Source organism: Furipterus horrens, unplaced genomic scaffold (assembly GCF_987537825.1).
Source record: "Furipterus horrens unplaced genomic scaffold, mFurHor1.1.pri manual_scaffold_1, whole genome shotgun sequence".
In the NCBI taxonomy this organism is placed as follows: domain Eukaryota; kingdom Metazoa; phylum Chordata; class Mammalia; order Chiroptera; family Furipteridae; genus Furipterus; species Furipterus horrens.
Window position 1 is genome coordinate 103,655,524 of NW_028327171.1, and position 19,652 is coordinate 103,675,175.

The following is a 19,652-nucleotide window of genomic DNA, read 5'->3' on the forward strand; positions in this document are numbered from 1 at the left end:
AAGGAGTTAAACCAGAAATATTAGTTCAAAATGAACTTAAAGTAGTGTTTTTCAGATAATGAAAGACATTGAATTCGCTGACAAGAGGGGAACATTTTAAGATGGCAAAATGGAAGAGCAAAGGAGGTTACAATAAGCCAATGGTATGCGGGGAGAGAAGAGAGAGAAGCCAATCATCTGTTTAGAGTAATATGAGTGAGGTTTTTGAGAAGGTGGGGTAAGAGGTAGAAGATCTTAAATTTGGTACTGAGAGAAATAAAACCATGTGCTTTCTGATGCCCATTATTTCATATGTCCCACATTGGCAGAGAAGGACTAAAGGGAGCTACCTCTAGAAGTTCTGTTCATCCTAATGCTCCTGCAGATCCTGAGTAGGTAGGGGAGATCCTTTCCATTTCCATGCCCTCCTCATTTCTCCATCTCCTTCTTGCAACACGTCCTTGCAGATAAACACAAACAATAAAAATTTAGATAGGTGAGTTTCCTTTAAATCAGACCCATATATTTCAGCAAGCCTTCAGAATAGATTAGAATGAGAACAGCAGTTCTTAAACTGGGGGTGATTTCAACTCCATTCCTCATCCTAACAGGGGACATTTTTGGTTGTTACTACTGGGGCAAGGAGTGCTTTGATATAAAGTGAGTAGAGCTAGGGATGCTTCTAAATATGCTACAACTCACAGAATAGCACCTTAAAACAAACAATTATTCAGCCCCAAATGTCCATAGTACTAAGAATGCAAAGCCTGAACCAGAGAGATAAAGCTGGGCAGACTGTATCAGAAACATCTTTGAGCCACCAGACCTTTCTTCTCCTACCCATGGGGCAAGTTGTTCATAGCAATGGTCTCTGGTGACTTCCCTGACCTTTGACATTTTTTTATGTGCTGAAGGTTGGGAAAATCAGCAGATGTTGGTTTTCCCATTTTCTTTTCTCAGTGCACATGATTTCTACTTCAAGAAAGGTTGGTACTCCTTCATGGTGACTATGGCCTTAGCTCTGTCCTAGTAGTTTCTCTTCATTTAATTAGAGATTGATGGTAGCATATGTATAAGGCCAAACTTCTAAACTCATGAGTAAAAGTATCCTAGATATGTCTTCTTTCCTCAACTCCTGATCTTTCATCAAAAAATGTATTCTGAAGAATTGAGAATTGGTAAAATCACTTGTGGCCATGTAGTTTCTCAGTTTCATTAGTGCATCTAACCCTCCTCCAAGAAAATTATTCTTACCCCCAAATCCTGTCATTTATGACTTTTCTCAAATTCCAAATTGAAGACTAGACTATCACATTGCATCAGAAACATTTTCATATTAGTTAGCAAACCCTGGTGTCTCCAAGAAAATATTATAAAGTTGGGGAGGAAATAAAATGACCAAATTAGAATTTAGTGTCTTGAGGGCAGTGATTCTTATCTTTGTAATTCCAGTGTCTTGTAGAGTGCTAGGCAAATACTAGGTGTCTAAGAAATGTCTGTCTAGTGAATGAACAGAACTTGCTGAGTCAAGGAAAGGAGACAATAAAGTTTCCATAGACTTTCTAAAAATGAGTATAGCCTACAATCTCAGAGAGATGCTAAACCTCATTAATAAAGTTTTGGCTTCAGGATGATAGTACAAAAGCACTTACTGCAGTTGCACGGGCATCTTGGGTTTCCTGCAATGACCATACATACTGGGATTGCAATGAGCCAGGTCCAGGACAGATTATGAAAAGAAGATGCCTCAGCTATGGAGGGAAAAGAATAGTGTTAGCTCTCATGTGTTTTCAACGCCTGATACTCCATTGTATGGCCCATATTTTGACAGAACTGTAGAGTATTTTTCACTTCTTTGCCTGGTCAGCTCTCTGGTATGCAGCTGATAGCATTATCTTGCACAACTTGTCAATCAGATACATACTTGTGGGCAACTAATATCCAGATGCCAGATGTTGAATGTAAAAAATAAATTTTGAGCTTTTGATGAATTAAGTTGACATAAAAAGTACTCTAATGAGATCATTTAAAAGTCACCTTTTCTTTGTATCTCATTTTTATAGCTGTAATATATTATTATGCGTTACTATCAATAATTAGTTCCTGTTCTAGATGTACCTTATTTTTTCTTATCCAGCTCTGTCATGCCTTCTCCCTTTCTCTTAGCATGTTCTCTTAATACACATGCATGCATACACACACACACACACACCCCTCACAGTAGCTGCCTAAACCTACAAGAGCCATTTTGCATTCGTTTTCAGATACACATTTTTCACCATCCAGCCTAGAGAAGTTCTAGAAGGGTAGGAGAGACCCCAAAAAGAGCTAGGAGTAGATGTGGCTTTGTATTAGGTGAGATCACCCTGGAGGAGAGCTCTGCAAACTGGCTATCATCTGTAGAACACAGGAAACAGAGAAAATACAGGACATGAAGAAGGGTGTAGGTGGGGAGTAGAAAGATATGTTTGGTACTGCTCTGTCCCTCCTGCTCAGCAGCAGCTGCTACACCATTTATTCTTCAATCCCTTTGAGGAATAGTTAGCAATAACATCTGGAGAAAGGGCAGGAAAACAAGTTTAAAAAAATATTAGTAGCTCTAGTTGGGTGGCTAATTTGGTTGGAACATCATCCTGTACACCATCTATGGTTTCATTCTTTTCTCACTGGCCCAGTCCTCCTGGATGATCTCATCCACACCCAAGGTTTGAAACATCATCTGATTTCTAAATCTGTATATCATATTTCTGATCTCATTTCTGAGCTCCAGATTTGTATTTCCAGCTGTTGACTAGATGGTTGTATGCCAGCATCTCCACTTAATTAAAATTGAACTCACTATATTCTTTCCAAAGCATATCTGCCACTTATATTCTCACATTTCAGTGAATAGCAACACCATTACTTGCCCAATAAGACTGAAGGAGACGTCCGGCCAAGACGGAGGCATAGACTGACATGCTCTGTCTCCCTCCACAACCAAGAAGGACTACAACTACCGCAAAACCCAAAATAATAAGAAGTTCCAGAAAACAAAGCTACATGGAAGTCCAACGTATGAAGTCATAAACAAGTGGTGCTCGTCCGGACGGGGAAGAAGGGCGAGATCACAGCTGAAAGATCGAACTGTGCTGGAGGCGACAGCCACAGCAGCAAACAGCGGGACCTGGTAAGCAGACACCCGTACTTGGGGGGAGGAGAAAAGCGCCTGGGAGCAGACCAGACCCGTCGGCTCACAATTCCAACGCTGGGGACGGCAGACCCCATTGTCTCGGACTGTGGGGACGAAGGACGTTCCTGGTTCCTCAGCGGAGAGTAACAGCAGGAATCCATCTTGGACCCCCACCCCCACGCAAAGCGCCACAGTGTGGTGAGAAAGGTCACCAGGTTGTGACGAGCAAACGGGGCTCCGCCCAATATAACATAGGAGGTGTGATGGCACCCCGCCCAAGAAGGAAGGATAAACAAAACGGTCAGAATGGCAAAATGATTGAAATACCAATCACACAGCTAATGAATAAACAAATAAAGGCCTTGACCGATGAACAAATAGCAAATCTTTCTGAGGCTCAGTTCAGAGCTATAGTCATAAGACAACTTACAGACCTAACAGCGGGGCTGAATCAAGACAGGGAAGGAATGAAGGCTCATCCCGCTGAAATGAACAAAAATACATACAAGACAAGTGGTGAGGAAGGGAAAGCCATGGATCATATCAACAAATCGGAACATAGAGAGGGAACAAACAGTCAACCAGTGCAGAAAGAGGAAACAAAAAGTGAAGAATATGGGGAGAGGCTCAGAAACCTCTGGGACAGCTATAAGTGATTGAACATTCGAATTATAGGATTGCCACAGGGTGAAGAAGAAGAACTAGAAATTGAAAAATTACCTGAAAAAATAATGAAGCAGAACTTCCCTAACTTGGGAAGGAAATAAACCTACAGGTCCAAGAAGCACAGAGAGTTCCGGATAGCCTGGAGCCAGGGAGGACCACACCAAGACACATCATCATCAGAACGTCAAAAATTAAAGATAAAGAGAGAATCTTAAAAGCAGCAAGAGAGAAGAAGAGAATTATGTACAAAGGGGTCCCAATTAGACTATCAGCTGATTTCTCAAAGGAGACTACGCAGACAAGAAGGGACTGGCAAGAAATATTCAAAGTAATGAAAATCAAAAACCTACAACCACGATTACTCTATCCAGTGAAGCTGTCATTCAGGATAGAAGGGCAGAGAAAGTGTTTCCAGGACAAAGCAAAACTGAAGCAGTTTGTTAGATCCAAACCACTATTATATGAGATGTTAAAGGGACTTGTTTAGAAGAAGGAGGATCAAAACTACAAACATTAAAATGAAAACTGTATTACAACAACCAACAGCAGAAGCTAGGGAATCGAAACAAAGGCAAACTAAATAGGCAACGAGAGAGGAAAAATAATTACAGGTACAGGGAACATACTGAGGGTGGTCAGCGGGGAGGGGTAAGGGGGAAAAGGGAGGGAGATGATGCAGGAATTAAGAAGCATAGTAGGAGGGAGTGGAGTAGACAGGAAGATGTTGAAAAGAACTATATGCACAACCAATGGGCATGGACTAAGGGGAGGGACAACTGGAGGTAGGGGGGTCACAGGGTCGAGGGGAGCAGGGGGAAAAGAAATTGGGACAACTGTAACAGCATAATCAATAAAAAAACCAAAACAAAATAAAACTGAAGGCTGTGTTTGTGCCCAGTATACTCCCATGGCCTTTCTATTCTATATTAAGAACATCCCTGCAATTGATTTCTTTCCCCTAAATTACTTGCAGAAACTGCCTTAGTTCAGGTTTTTCTCATCTCCTACCTAGCAAGCTCAACACTATTGTTTTTGCCTCTGGATTCCAAGGCTCTAATAATTCCTACACACTGCAGTATGTATTCTAAAATGCATAATTTATCATAGTGCCCCTGCACTTAGAGACTAGGGAAAGTTGTTTTTTCTTTTTCTCTAAAGTACCAGATAACATGGAGACATCAAGTGATTACCAGTGCTCACCTCTATAGACCAAAATGATACCCAAAATAACAAAGAAGCATTTTCTATTATCTTGAGAATCTAGAAGTTTCACAGGTTTCAACTCACTCTTGTCTTCCTCTGAGAGGCCACTCCCACCCATTCTCAGGCCTCACTCAGCTTAGAGAGAATGTGTGTTTAAGTGAAAGAAGGAGGAACCAGTAACAGCAAACTGGCTCTGTCATAATGCCTGTTAGGAATGTGGTAATATGCCAAGAACAGACCTAGAATCCAACTGCGATGTTAGGTGAAGACATCTGCACATAAAGGCTATTAGACACCCTGAGTGGGACTCCGTGATTTATCCCTTTCCACACACACATATATGTCTTCCAGTACATCAAGGATTAACAACTTTGGCAAGCCCAGACTAAAAGAATCATAGACCCAATTTATTTAATTAATAAATCTGGGTTTGTTTTTTGAGTGGGTATTTATATAGTAATGCTTCACTCACACTGACTTGTAGCATTTCTATGAATGATACACCTAATTTACGTTTGCTTATGCAGCCAGTCCTTGACTACCCACAAATGCATTATTCGCTTTGACTCTAAATGAAGCTTGCAATCCAGTCAATGAGATTTGAAGTATTTACAGACTCAAGCTCTCTGACCATAGAGATAACACTAGTGTTTAGGAAGATGCTTACTATGTGATAACTACTTAAAGATTAAATAAAGGAATGAATAAATACATACACTTATTCATCTCTTTATTAGTCACTGTGAATGTAGACTAAATAGAGCAAGGAGCTTTTATTTTGAATTAGACTGAAAGGCTTCTGCTCATCCTTAGCATGAAGGAAGAATTGAGAAAAGACATATTAGGGAAAATACGATAAATGTGGGCAGTCTAATAATGTCATCTTTCAATAATAGCACCATCTTTTTATTTGAAGGGTTACATTCTACTTCCTATAAGTTAGCAAACTACAGTGCACAGACCAAATGAGGCCAGCCGCCTATTTTTTTAAAATAAAATTTTTTTGGAACACACGAATGCATTTCATTTATGTCTTATCTGCTTTCATGTCATAATAGCAGGATTTAATTGTTGCAAGAGACCATATGACCTACAAGATTAAAGTGTTTACTGTCTGGCCCTTTTCTGAAAAAGTTTGCTAACCTCTCTCCTAGAACATTACATATACCCATATTCCAAATGCAAATAATGTTCAAAATAAAATATGATTGAAGTTATTATTACTGATGTGTTTACTACTCCCCACCTTAGTCATAATCTAAAATTGGTTAAATAATAATAAATTAAATGAAAAGTAATGGTGAATTAATGAACTATCTTTACTATACGATTCATGTTATTTTTATACATTTTTGAGAATACATAAAGATGACAGAGAAAGAGGAATTTGGACTATCTATAAAATCATCAAAATTTGGTTTATATTTGAACTAATTTTCCCCAGGAAATTTTATATCATTACTTATTGAGGAAAAATTAAGGAATCCACCTCTAAAATATCTCTTTGGTCCAAGATGGTGGAGGAGTAAGTGCATGTTACACTAACCTCCTCCCAGGACCAATCTGGAATTACAACTTAATTGTGGAGAAGTAATCCAGAATAACCAACTGAACACTAGCTGGAGAGAAGCCTTATAACCATGGACAGACAGGAGAGGCCACTTCATCACAACGTGACTGGTAGAAAGTGCAGACACATGACAGGGATGGCTGGGCTCTCATAGGCAGCGCTGAAGGGATGGAGAAACAACTCAGCAGCCAGGGGTTCTTCCTGAAAAAGGTGGGGTCTAAACTCCCAGCTGGCTTCCCAGCCTACAGCAACAGAGCTAAGAGTAAAATAGCATCCAGCAGTGAAAAGTGAAAAGATGTGGAGTTTTGGGCTGGCCTGAGAGAGATGGCTGGAGACACGGAAAGATTCTTAAGGGATCATGCATGAAAATACACTGGCATTCACTTACCCTGGGCTCCAGCAGAGGGAGGGAAGAGTGGATTAGAGACAGTTAAGGAGAGTTTGAGGTGGTAGCTTTGAGGAAGAAACTGAGGCAGCAGCTGACCAGGTCCCAGTGCTGACTCATTCCCCATACTGCAGGCAGACCACTCCCCTCCAAGTGGCATCAGCCTGAGGGGAAACAATAGCCCCACCCACAGGAATTAACCTGCCCCACCCTCAGTGCTTAAATCTGACAGCTGATCTCAGATTGAATAGATTAACAACTGAAGGAGATACACAAACACAGTGGATCTCTGGTGGTCTCAAAAAGCCTGCCTAGGCCCAGAATGGGACACTATCTAACGTCACCAGGGGAGAATCCAGAAAGAAAAGAAAGTGCATCTCTACAACAATATATGAAATGTGGTGGGCAGAGTGACTCTCAAGCAGCTAGCTAGAGGAAAGGACCCATCAAAGAGCAACACAACAACCAAAACCCAAGTACAACCAGACCGCTAAAAAAGTGGCATAAGGGCATCCCAAGAGCATCAAGTTCAGGAGATCAAAGAGATTGCACCACTGAATCCCACAGGTCTCCTACTACAGAAGGACACACCACAAAGGCAGGAAATCAAAGCAGATCAATCTAAGAAGCAGAAACAAACAAGAAGAATCACATAAAATGGGGAGACAAAGAAACAACCCCCCATCAAAAGGAAAGGAGGAATCACAAGAAAGAGTGCTAAGTGAAATAGAAGGAAGTAAAGTATCAGACATGGAATTCAAAATAATGGTTACAGGAAAGCTCAATAAACTCAGCAAGCTCAAAGAAAACTACAAAGAACTCCCGGGAAGCCAAAAGGAACTTACTGAGAACAACACCAGCATTAAAAAGGACATAGAAGCTATCAATAAGAGCCAGGAGGAAATAAAGAATACAATTTCTGAATTGAAGAATACAGTAGAAGGAATCAAAAGCAGGATAGATGAGGCAGAGGATCAAATCAGCAAGCATTAAGACAACATAGAAAGAAAATTCCCAGACAGTGCAACAAAACAAAAAAAGACTGAAAGAGAATGAAGAGTTTTTAAGACTGCTGCAGGACAACATGAAATGTAACAATATCCATATTGTAGGAATACCAGAAGGAGAAGAAGAGGAGCAAGGAATGGAAAACCTGTTTGAAAAGTAATGACAGAAAACTTCCCTAACTTGATGAGAGAAAAAGTCATGCAAGTTCAGGAAGCACAAAGGGTCCCAATAAAGATGAACCCAAAGGGGTCCATTACAAGATACACCATAATTAAAATAGTAAAATTCAAAGACAAAGAGAGAGTCCTAAAAGCAGCAAGAGAGAAACAGCTAATAATATATAAGGGAGCTCCAATAAGGTTATCAGCTGATTTCTCAACAGAAACATTACAAGCAGAAGGAAATGGCAAAAAATATTCCAAGCAATGAAAAGCAAAGGCCTACAACCAAGACTACTCTACCCAGCAAGGCTCTCATTCAAAATAGAAGCTGAAATATGGAGTTTACCAGACAAAAGAAGGCTAAAAGAATACATCTCTACCAAACCAGCATGGTAAGAGATGCTAAAGGGTCTGCTTTAAAAAGATGAAGAAACAGAGAGACAAAGAGGACCACAGGTACAAAGGGGGAAAATCACAATGAGTAAGTACCTATCAACAATAACATTAAATGTAAATGGATTAAATGCTTCAATCAAAAGACATAGGGACTTCCAGCCAAGACGGAGGCCTAGACAGACAGGCTGCATCTCCCTCCACAACTAAGAAGGAATACAACTACCTCAAAACTAGAGATAAGCAGAAGTTCCAGAAAATTAAGCTGCACAGAAGTCCAACAAACAAAGAAATAAAGAAGAAATACTCATCCAGATAGGTAGGAGGGGTAGAACTGGGGAGGAGAGGACACTGTGTTGGTGGTGACAGCAATGGCTGCAGCAGCAGCAATGGAAGCAATAGGCTGGCAGAAATTTCAGTCAAACATTTTAAAAAGTTGAGAGGGACACCTGGGGAGCACTCTCAGCACCAGACCAGACTGTGCAGCTCACAGTCCCAGCGCCGGGGAAAATAAAACCTCATTGCTTCTGACTGTGCAGATCAGTGGGGGTTGGGGTGGAGGAAGAAACTGCCAGCCTCTCAGTAAGGTCTGCTTGTTTAAAGGAACCCCACAGTCCTACATTGTCTGCAGACCCACCCACTCTGGGAACGACGGCCAGGGCAACAGCTAGAGAGGCACCAGTTCCATATGGAAGTGGGAGAAGTGCCTTGAAAAGGGGCAAGTGCTGAGTGAGCAGCACTGTTCCTTCTCAGACCCCACATACAGCACCACAACGTGGTGAAACAGGTCGCCCTGTACTGACGAATACCCGAGGCACTGCCCCTTACAACATAACAGATGTGACAGCTCTGCCTAAGACACAGAGGCAAACAAACACAGGAGCCTGTCAAGATGAGGAGACAGAGAAGTATGGCCCAAAAGAGGGAATGAATCAAGGTTCCAGTGGGAGAACTAAGCGACGAGGAGATAGCTAACCTAACAAATGAAGAGATGGCCAACCTAACAGATGCAGAGTTCCAAACCCAGGTGATAAAGATGTTCACCTGCTTGACAGATATGCTTAAGTATGGCAAATGCATAAGGGAAGAAATGAAGGCTATGCTAAATGAAACAAAGGAAAATCCACACAAAACCAATGGTGAAGGAAAGGAAACCAGGGTTCAAATCAATGATTTAGAACGTAAGGAAGAAAAAAACAGTCAACCAGTACAGAATGAGGAAACAAGAATTGAAAAAAATGAGGAGAGGCTTAGGAACCTCTGGGACAACTTTAAACGTGCCAACATCCGAGTTATAGGGGTGCCAGAAGAGGAAGAGCAAGAAATTGAAAGCTTATGTGAGAAAATAATGAAGAAAAGCTTCCCAAATTTGGTGAAGGAAATAGACATCCTAATCTAGGAAGCACATAGAGTCCCAAACAAGCTAGACACAAAGAGGACCACACCAAGACACATCATCATTAAAATGCCAAAGGTTCAAGATAGAGAAAAGCATAGAGTTACTTACCAAGGGGTGCCTATAAGAATATCAGCTGTTTTCTCAAATGAAACTTTGCAGTCAAGAAGGGACTAGCAAGAAGTATTCAAAGTGATTAAAAGCAAGGACCTATGACCAAGATTACTCTATCCAGCAAAGCTGTCATTTAGAATGGAAGGGCAGATAAAGTGCTTCCCAGACAAGGTAAAGCTAAAGGAGTTCATCATCACTAAGCCATTAGTATATGAAATGTCAAAGGGACTTACTTAAGAAAAAAAAGATCAAAATTATGAACATTAAAATGACAACAAACTCACAACTCTAACAACTGAATCTAAAAAATAAAAACAAAACCCAACTAAGGAAATCAGAATAGGAACAGAATCGTAGGTATGAGGATCGTTTGGATGGTTAAAAGCTGGGAGGAGGAAGGGGAAGAAATGGGTAAATGGTTCAGGGATTAAGAAGCATAATTGGCTAGTACAAAATAGACAGAGGAAAGTTAAGAATAATACAGGAAAGGGAGAATCCAAAGAACTTATATGCATAACCCATGTACATGAATTAAGGGAAGTGGGATTTCTGGAGGGAAGGGGAGTACTGGGAAGAGGGGAGCAAGGGAAAAAAAATTGGGGCTGCTGTAACATAATCAATAAAATATACTTTTAAAAAAAGACATAAGGTAGCTCAATGGATAAGATAACATAACCCACATACATGCTGTCTACAAGAGACCCACCAAAGAACAAAAGATCTACACAGACTGAAAGTGAAGGGATGGAAAAATACTTCAAAAAGACATGAAACCAAGGCTGGGGTAGCAATACTTATATCAGTCAAAATAGATTTCACATCAAAGGCCATAAAAAGATACAAAGAAGGACATTTCATAATGCTTAAAGGAACAATCCGTCAAAAAGATATAATCCTTGTAAACATATATGCACCTAACATAGGAGCACCAAATATACAAAGAAAATCTTGGAGGATTTCAAGGAGGATATCGACAACAACACACTCATTATAGGGGATTTTAACACTCTGTTGTCAACAATGAAAAGTTTTTCCAAGCAAAGAAACAACAAGGAAATTGTGGCATTGAGTAACATTCTAGATCAAATGGACTTAATTGATATATACAGACCTTTCACCCCAAAGAAGCAAAATATACATTCTTTTCAAATGCCCATAATTTCAAAGACAGATCACATGGTAGGACACAAACAAGCCTCAACAAATTCAAGAAATTGAAATTATATCAAGCATCTTATCAGATCACAAAGGCTTGAAACTAGAAAACAACCTCAAAGAAAAAACCCAAAACCATTCAAATTCATGGAGACCGAATAACATGTTATTAAATAATGAATGGGTTCACTATGAGATCAAGGAAGACATCAGAAAGTTTCTGGAAACAAATGAAAATGAGCACACAACAGCCCAAAACTTATGGGACACAGTGAAGGCAGTCCTGAGAGGGAAGTACATAGCAATACAGGCCTACCTAAAAAGGACAGAAGAATTTGAAATAAATAACCTAACCCAACATCTATAAGAACTATAGAAACAACAACAAACAAAGCCAAGCGTGAGTAGAAAGAAGGAAATCATCAAGATCAGAGTGGATTAAATTAAAGAGAGACTAAAAGAACAATTTAAAGGATCAATAAAACCAGGAGCTGGTTCTTTGCAAAGATAAACAATATTGACAAGTCTTTTATCAGGCTCATCGAGAAAAAAAGAGAGAGGAACCAGATAAATACAATTAGAAACGAAAGAGGAGCAATCACAACTGATACCACAAAATATAAAGGATTATAAGAAAATACTACAAACAAGTATATGACAAGAAGTTGGACAACTTGGGTGAAATGGACAAGTTTCTAGAAATATATAATCTTCCAAAACTGAATCAAGAAGAAGCAGAAAACCTGAATAAACCAATAACAACTAGTGAAATTAAAGCAGTAATCAAAAAACTCCTGGCACACAAAAGTCCCAGACCAGATGGCTTCGCAGGTGAATTTTACCAAACATTTAGGGAGGAACAAACTCTTATCCTTCCTAAACTATTCCAAAAAATCCAAGAGGAGGGAACAGTCCTAAATTCTTTTATGAGGCCAGTATTATCCTAATTCCAAAACCAGGTCAAGACACAACAAAGAAAGAAAACTACAGGCCAATAGTGCTGATGAACACAGATGCTAAAATCCTCAACACAATATTGGCAAATCAGATCCATCAATACATTAAAAAGATCATACACCATGATCAAGTGGGATCCATCCCAGAGATGCAAAAATGGTATAATATTGCCAAAACAATGAATGTAATACATCATGTAAACAAAATGAAAGAGGAAAATTACATAATCACATCAATAGACACTGGAAAAGCATTTGATAAAGTACAGCACTCATTTATGACAAAAATGTTCAGCAAAGTGGGAATAGAGGGAGCATACCTCAACATAGCAAAGGCCATGTACAAGAAAACTACAACCAACATAATATTCAATGGGCAAAAAATGAAAGCTTTCCCCCTAAGATCAGGAACAAGACAAAGATGTCCACTCTCTCCACTTCTATTCAACATAGTTTTGGAAGTTCTAGCCACAGCGATCAGACAAGAAAAAGAATTAAAAGGCATCCAAATTAGAAAAGAGGACGTAAAATTATCATTATTTGCAGGTGACAGATAGTGTACATATAAAACCCTATAGGCTCCACCAAAAAACAATTCAACCCAGTAAGTGAATTTGGAAAAATAGTGTGATACAAAGTCAATATTCAGAAATTGAAGGCATTTTTGTACACCAACAATGAAATGTCAAAGAGAAACTGGGGGGAAAATCTCATTTACTATAGTGACAAGAAAAATAAAGTGCCTAGGAATAAACTTAACCAAGGAGGTAAAAGACCTGTACTCAGAAAATTACAGAACACTGAAGAAAGAAATTAAGGAAGATACAACTAAATGGAAGTATATACCATGTTCATGGATTAGAAGAATTCACACCATTAAAATGACCGTACTACCGAAAGCAATTTATAGAGAAAATGCAATCCCTATTAAAATACCAGTGACATATTTCACAGAGCTAGAACAAATATTTCAAAAACTTATATGAAAACAAAAATGACCCCAAATAGCCTCAGAATCTTGAGAAAAAAGAACAAAGTAGGACGACTCACAATACCTGATATCAAACTATATTACAAGGTCATTGTAATCAAAACAGTCTGGTACTGGCATAAAAATAGGCAAACAGATCAATGGAACAGAATAGAGAGCCCAGAAATAAACCCAGGTCTCTATGGTCAGTATTTGACAAAGTGGGCATGAGCATAAAATAGAGTAAAAATAGCCTCTTTAATAAATGGTGTTGGGAGAACTGGACAGGGCCATGCAGAAAAAAGTGAAACTAAACCACCAACTTACACCATACACCAGAATAAACTCAAGATGGATAAAAGACTTAAATGTAAGTCATGACACCATAAAAGTCCTAGAGGAAAACATAGGCAGTATAGTTTCAGATATCCCACACAGCAATATTTTCACTGCTATATCTCCTAGGGCAAGGGAAATAAAGAAAAGAATAAACAAATGGGACTACATCAAATTAATAACTTTCTCTTCAGTGAAAGAAAACATCTGCAAGATGAAAAGGGAACCAATCATATGGGAAAACGTATTTGCCAATGATACCGCAGACACGGGTTTGATCTACAAAATATGTGAAGAACTTATATGACTCAACACCAGAAAGACAGACAACCCAATTAAAAATGGACAAAGGACCTGAACAGACACTTCTTCAAGTAGGACATACAGAAGGCCCATAGGCATATGAAAAGATGCTCAACATCATTAGCCTTTAGAGAGATGCAAATTAAAACCACAGTGAGATACCACCTCAGACATGTGAGAATGGCTATCATCAACAAATCAACAAATAATAAAGCTGACAAGGATGTGGAGAAATGGGAACCCTAGTGCACTGTTGGTGGGGATGCAGACTAGTGCAGCCACTGTGGAAAACAGTATGGAATTCCCTAAAAAAACTAAAAATGGAACTGCTTTTTGGTACAGTGATTCCACTGCTGGGGTTATATCCTAAGAATCCTGAAACACCAATTCAAAAGAACCTATGCACCCCTATGTTCATAACAGTGCTATTTACAATAATCAAGTGCTAGAAACAGCCTAAGTGCCCATCTGTAGATGAGTGGATCAAAAAACTGAGGTACATTTACACAATGGAACACTACACAGCAGAAAGAAAGAAGGAACTCCTACTTTTTGTGACCTCATGGATGGAACTGGAGAGTATTATGCTAAGTGAAATAAGCCAGGTGGTGAAAGACAAATACCATATGATCTCACCTAATACAGGAACCTAATGAACAAAATGAGCAAATGAGCAAAATAGAACCAGAGGCATCAAAACAAAGGACAGACTGACAGTGACCAGAGGGGAGAATGGAGGGAGAGAAGTGGGGAAAGACGGGGAAGGGTCTAGTCAAGGAACTAGTATAAATGCCCCATGGACATGAATGATGTCAGGGATGATGGTGGGAGGGGGTGATGGGTTGGGTAGGAGAGAGCAATGGGGGGAAAATGGGACAACTGTAATAGAACAACAATAAAAAAAGCTAAAAATAAATAAATAAAATATCTTCTCTACTCCAAGTAAAGACAAGAGGAAAATATAAGACATACTGTACATTATATATTATACTCTCTACTTACATATTATTGTATATCAAACTCTGTGTATTGCTTATTACTATGTAGCCACAAAACATACTGTTAGGAGTGGGGCTGGGAGGTGGAGAAGAGGCCTGTTGGTTCCCCATATCATCAGCAAGACAAGTTAGACATGTATTTCAGGTAGCTGAGTTCTCCTGTAACAACCCATTATGGGTTTGCTATACATCAATTTATATAAACCTAACCTTTTCCATTTTACATTTGCAAATGATTTTACTTCTTGGAAAAAGAGGATTCTATGAGTTTGCCACATGTAGGGTAAGGTATCTGGTTATAGTATTTTCTCAAAAAAGACCTCTATTCAGGCAGTGTCCACAGGTACCTCATCATTCACCTTCTTCACCAGACTTGGTTCTGAATTCTTTAAAGGCACTGTCACCCACATGGGACCATTAAGAGGGGATGTCCAATAAGAAACTGCCAAAACTGAGGGCAGTTCCAAAGAAAGACAAGTATTAGTGCTTTCAATCACAACAATGTTGTTACAATAACTCTTTAAAATGACTATTTGATGGATAGCATTTATTTGGACTCTAAATTTTAGAATTTTTATTAAAGAAAATAAAATTAATTTAGTAACATTATAGTCACACCTTGTACAGTGATATTAGTAAGTCACAATGACATTTTATTATCATTTTATTTGAGTGTCTAAAAATATTACAAAAAATATAGTTAAAATCCATATGCACATTTCTAAACTGTATCTGACTGAGTTATTTTCTTTTTAGATTCCTCACAGTAGAAACTCCCCAGGAAGTGACTTACATTTTTGCCAGTTGAAGGTATCTGACACTGTTAAGTTTCCATACTTGACAAGACACATGAAGCTGTGGTTGTTTGTCACATTGAAATCCAGCTCACTGCGAATAGTGTAGAGCTCACTTTTAGGATCTTGGGAAACTGTTGTGTTGATGGCATTTAATTCTTTTCCATTTTCCAACCAGGAGAGATGAGGTTTTGGAAAACCTCCAGAGGCTGAACAAATTATCCTTTTGATGTTAGTAGATGGATTTCCGATCTCAGTTATATTTGGGACAGGGAAGTCAGCTGAAGAAAGAACAAGGATATAAATACATACTAATACATCTCTCATTATATATCTGTGAGTGAGGAGGTTATATTTTAAATAATATATCTAGCTTAAATAAGAATGCAAAAATGAGATATCATTTATAACTTCTCATCAGTCATTAGTAGTTATGTATACTCCAAAAACTAACTTTGGTTTGAATAGGTTATAGCAATTCTTTATTACTTTTGGTAGAGGTAGGAGGGTATTCATTACAGAAAAGAGAAGTAGGTTCATGGGAATAAATATTGACATAGTACTTGCATTTGTAAGAAGTGAAGAGAAAAATAAGAGACAACATTTACTGAGCTCGTAATGCTTGTTAGGTCTGGACATTTCCTCATTTTGTCTTTCAACAATCCTCGGAGTTTGGTTGTGGATTTTAAAAAAATCAAATATCAGTAATTCAGTGTGATACAATTAGTAATTTCATAATCTAATATAATTTTTATTTCATAAATAATGAAGTTGAGGTCTAATCACAACCAATAAATGGTAGAACTGGTATTTGAATCCAAGTTTTTCAGCTACCAGAGCTTTCCTTTTCTTTGCCTTCCTTTCTTTTACTTTGTACTCTTTCCTTTCTTCCTGATATTTAAGATACACAAGCTGGCTCTCTTTTTCACTCATCTATTTTTTAGCTAATATTATTTTAAATAGTATGAACCTAGCACCCAACTTGAGGACCAGAACATTGACAGTAACTTACTGAAATCTACTTGGATGGTCTCAGCTATCCTGTCTCCTACTTCCCACACCTGAAGTAACAACTGCCCTAAATTTTGATTAGCAATCCCTAGTCTTTTAATTGGTTAAACCTCTGTCCAAAGCGTATAATCATTATGAATCATTTACCAATCTTCTCGCTATTATGACATGCCTTCCTGGCATTCCTCCAAGAAACTCAAGGCACCCTTTCACTTCTCCAGTTGAGCCCCAGTAAGATACTAAAGTATATTCAAAGCAAAGCATAGGGCAATGACTGCAGAAAACACAGGAGAAAGCTCCCCTCACTTTTCCCTCACTTAGATTTAAAGAATTTATACTTTTCAGCACGACTGTGGGGAGTGGATTCCCCCATACTTCGTTCCACAGTTTCCTTTTCAGAATTCTGAGCTCCAAAGAGAGATGCAGTACAGCCAAGTGGTCATCAAGAGCAGGTTTTAAAACCAGTTTTGCCTTTAAACCCTGGGCCAATTACTTAACCACTTTCAGTGTAAGTTGGCTCAACTGCAAAATGGGGATAATAATACCTACCTTCTACAGTTGTAAGCATTAAATGACATATTCATATAAATGACATAGCACAGAACCTGACACAAAGACAGGTCGTTAGCAGACTGATTTGTGTGGGTCTTAAATGAGCTTCCTGAATTAATGCGGGTTGTCAGGGGAAGTTGCAGGACCGCATGGCAGCACTGCCAACAATAAGGAAACGGGGAGGTTATGACAAGTAATAATAATTGCCAAGAAAAGAGAAAACTTGGATTTGGTTGGAGGTGAAGTTACCTTTCTTTTTTAAATTAACTCTGTTTCTAAATTAAGTCTGACATTTTCCTGAGCCATTGTTAGTTGATAATATTTCCTATCCCTGTAATTTATCCTATAGGATCAAATTGTTACTCTGGTAGAATATTCCTCGTTTCTTACAATATCAGTATGTCATGTGTTATAACCTGGAATAACAAGTCCAAGTAACTCATGTCCTGAATTATAATTCTTATTCATTTCTGCACTCCGTTTTTCTGAGAAATAGATAAACCACAAGGCACTAATACCAGGGATTATATTAAAAATAACCTTTTCAAAGTCTGGCTCAGCTTGGAACAGCCTCAGCTCTGCCTCTTATCCCTTCTCTAAGGTGATCCGTTTAGAGTAACAGCTCCTAAGGCCTTGCAAGACTGTGGCCCATCAAAGAATTACTCCTCTGTATCTCATTTTAATCAATTAACTCAAGTTTTCAACATTCTTAATGGGTAGGGTCAAAATATCTTATTAGGGGAGGTAGAGGTGCACATGTTTTAGAAGGTAAAAATCCATTAACTTAGTTAATGTATTGGTTAATGGAGGTTTTCATATACTGCTGTGCTGGCATTATATCATTTTGGAATCTTAGGCAAATGTAGAGAAACCACTTGTCCTAGTTAACCTGAGATTTTTCCAGTTTTAACACTGAAACCATGTGTCTGAGGAACCCCTTCGGTCCTGGGCAAAATGGGACAGTTCGTTACCCTAACCAACTGACAGATCGTTCATAATTTCTTGTTCCTCAAACTCTGGTCCTCAGCAGCCACTTAGGCATCACCTGGAAGCTTGTCAGAAATGCAGCATCTCAGATCCAACTCAAGATATGCTGCATTTGAATCTGCATTTTAACAAGATCCCAAGTCATAGGCCCATCCTCATTTGAGAAGCTCGGCTCTCATAGGCTCAGTTGGAAAAATCGGAATTGGTTCTGGGTCAAATTAAGCAAGTGAAGTTTCTCTTTTTGTCTTCCCTTACCTGATTTGGGTGCCCACCCTCCTTTTTGAGGCCCTCAGCACTCTCAGGTCGCCCTGTTGATCTATCCTTCCCATCTCCTATTGTAATATGCTGCTAGGGGCTGTCCTCCCTGAAACTCAGCCTCTTTTGTATCAAAATATACCTGTCCAGAGTCTACTCTCTGGGTATTCTGTCAGAGGAATATGTATATAATGTAATTAATTGATGGAGACTAATCTGTTTGTGGTAGCACCTCCCCTAGGGAAACATTTTCATTTTTAACAGGGACCTTATAGGGGAGATCATAACGGCAGGAGTTTCAGGAATCAATGCAGGTCAGAATTTTGGAGAAAGTGAGCTTCTTAGAGCCCCTCAAATCCCACCACCATATAATTCCCTATCTCCACAAGTAGGAAATACAAAGAGTGAGGTTTAAGACAATTCTATGTAACTTTGCCTCTTACTTCCTAAATGTTAAGTGTTAACTGGATGCTACAGATCATAGCTAAAGACCAAAGCAAGGAAGAAAAGTGAAGAATTTACTACATTATCTATTATCAACATTAATCATTATCTTTTTGTTGCTGTTTCTTTTTCTTTACTTTTTCAATTACACATGACATTCAATATTATATTAGTTTTAGGTGTACAGCATAGCAGTTAGATATTATATAACTTAGGAAGTGATCCCCCCAATAAGTCTTGAACCTACCTGGCACCATACACAGTTATTACAATATTATTTTTTATTAAGAGGTTTGTTTTCCATTAAAAGCTCAAGTACCCAGAAAGAAAGAAATGTGTTTGAATTTTAAGTGCGAGGAAACAGTCCAGGGCTGTATTTCTCAACAAAGGCTCAGGTCACATCACATTATTATCTGAAAGTCAAGGCTCCCTTTTACCCAAGATAAGAAATGTGTACCCTTCACAGTAGATGTACATATAGAGCTTTGATTCATGAGTTAATTTTCTTTTCCTGTGGCAGGCATAAATTATACTTTCAGTTCTCCCACATCGAAATTTGTAGGACTGACTGCTAGATGAGAGCTCCAAACATGCAATAAATATACTAGTACAATAGCCATAGTAATAGACATTCAAATATTATTTGAAAAATATTTGTGCCTGCATTGTTCTTATACCTTTCAACATGTCTTCACAAGAATACATTACTGGATCATGGGTGGTTAATAGTAGAGCTCCACCCATTCAAACATGTCCTCTAATGATTCAGGTCATTAGAGTGTTCCAGAATGATTGTCATGAACTTGGATTGTCAAAATGCAAGAAATGCACACTAGAAGATATG

The 19,652-nt window shown here is 38.7% G+C and overlaps 1 protein-coding gene across 2 annotated transcripts in view; it reads right to left on the bottom strand.

The window, feature by feature from the left end:
- Nucleotides 1-19,652, bottom strand: part of CD80 (CD80 molecule) — a 78,007-nt gene that overhangs the window by 29,162 nt on the left and 29,193 nt on the right. For both annotated transcript variants that reach the window (XM_090276934.1, XM_090276942.1), the window contains exons 4-6: nucleotides 15,559-15,840; nucleotides 1,632-1,730; nucleotides 330-439 (exon numbers count right to left, since the gene is read on the bottom strand). In XM_090276934.1, the coding sequence (XP_090133060.1) occupies nucleotides 345-439; nucleotides 1,632-1,730; nucleotides 15,559-15,840 (476 nt within the window). In that variant the 3' untranslated portion in view covers nucleotides 330-344. The remainder of the gene's footprint in view (nucleotides 1-329; nucleotides 440-1,631; nucleotides 1,731-15,558; nucleotides 15,841-19,652) is intronic.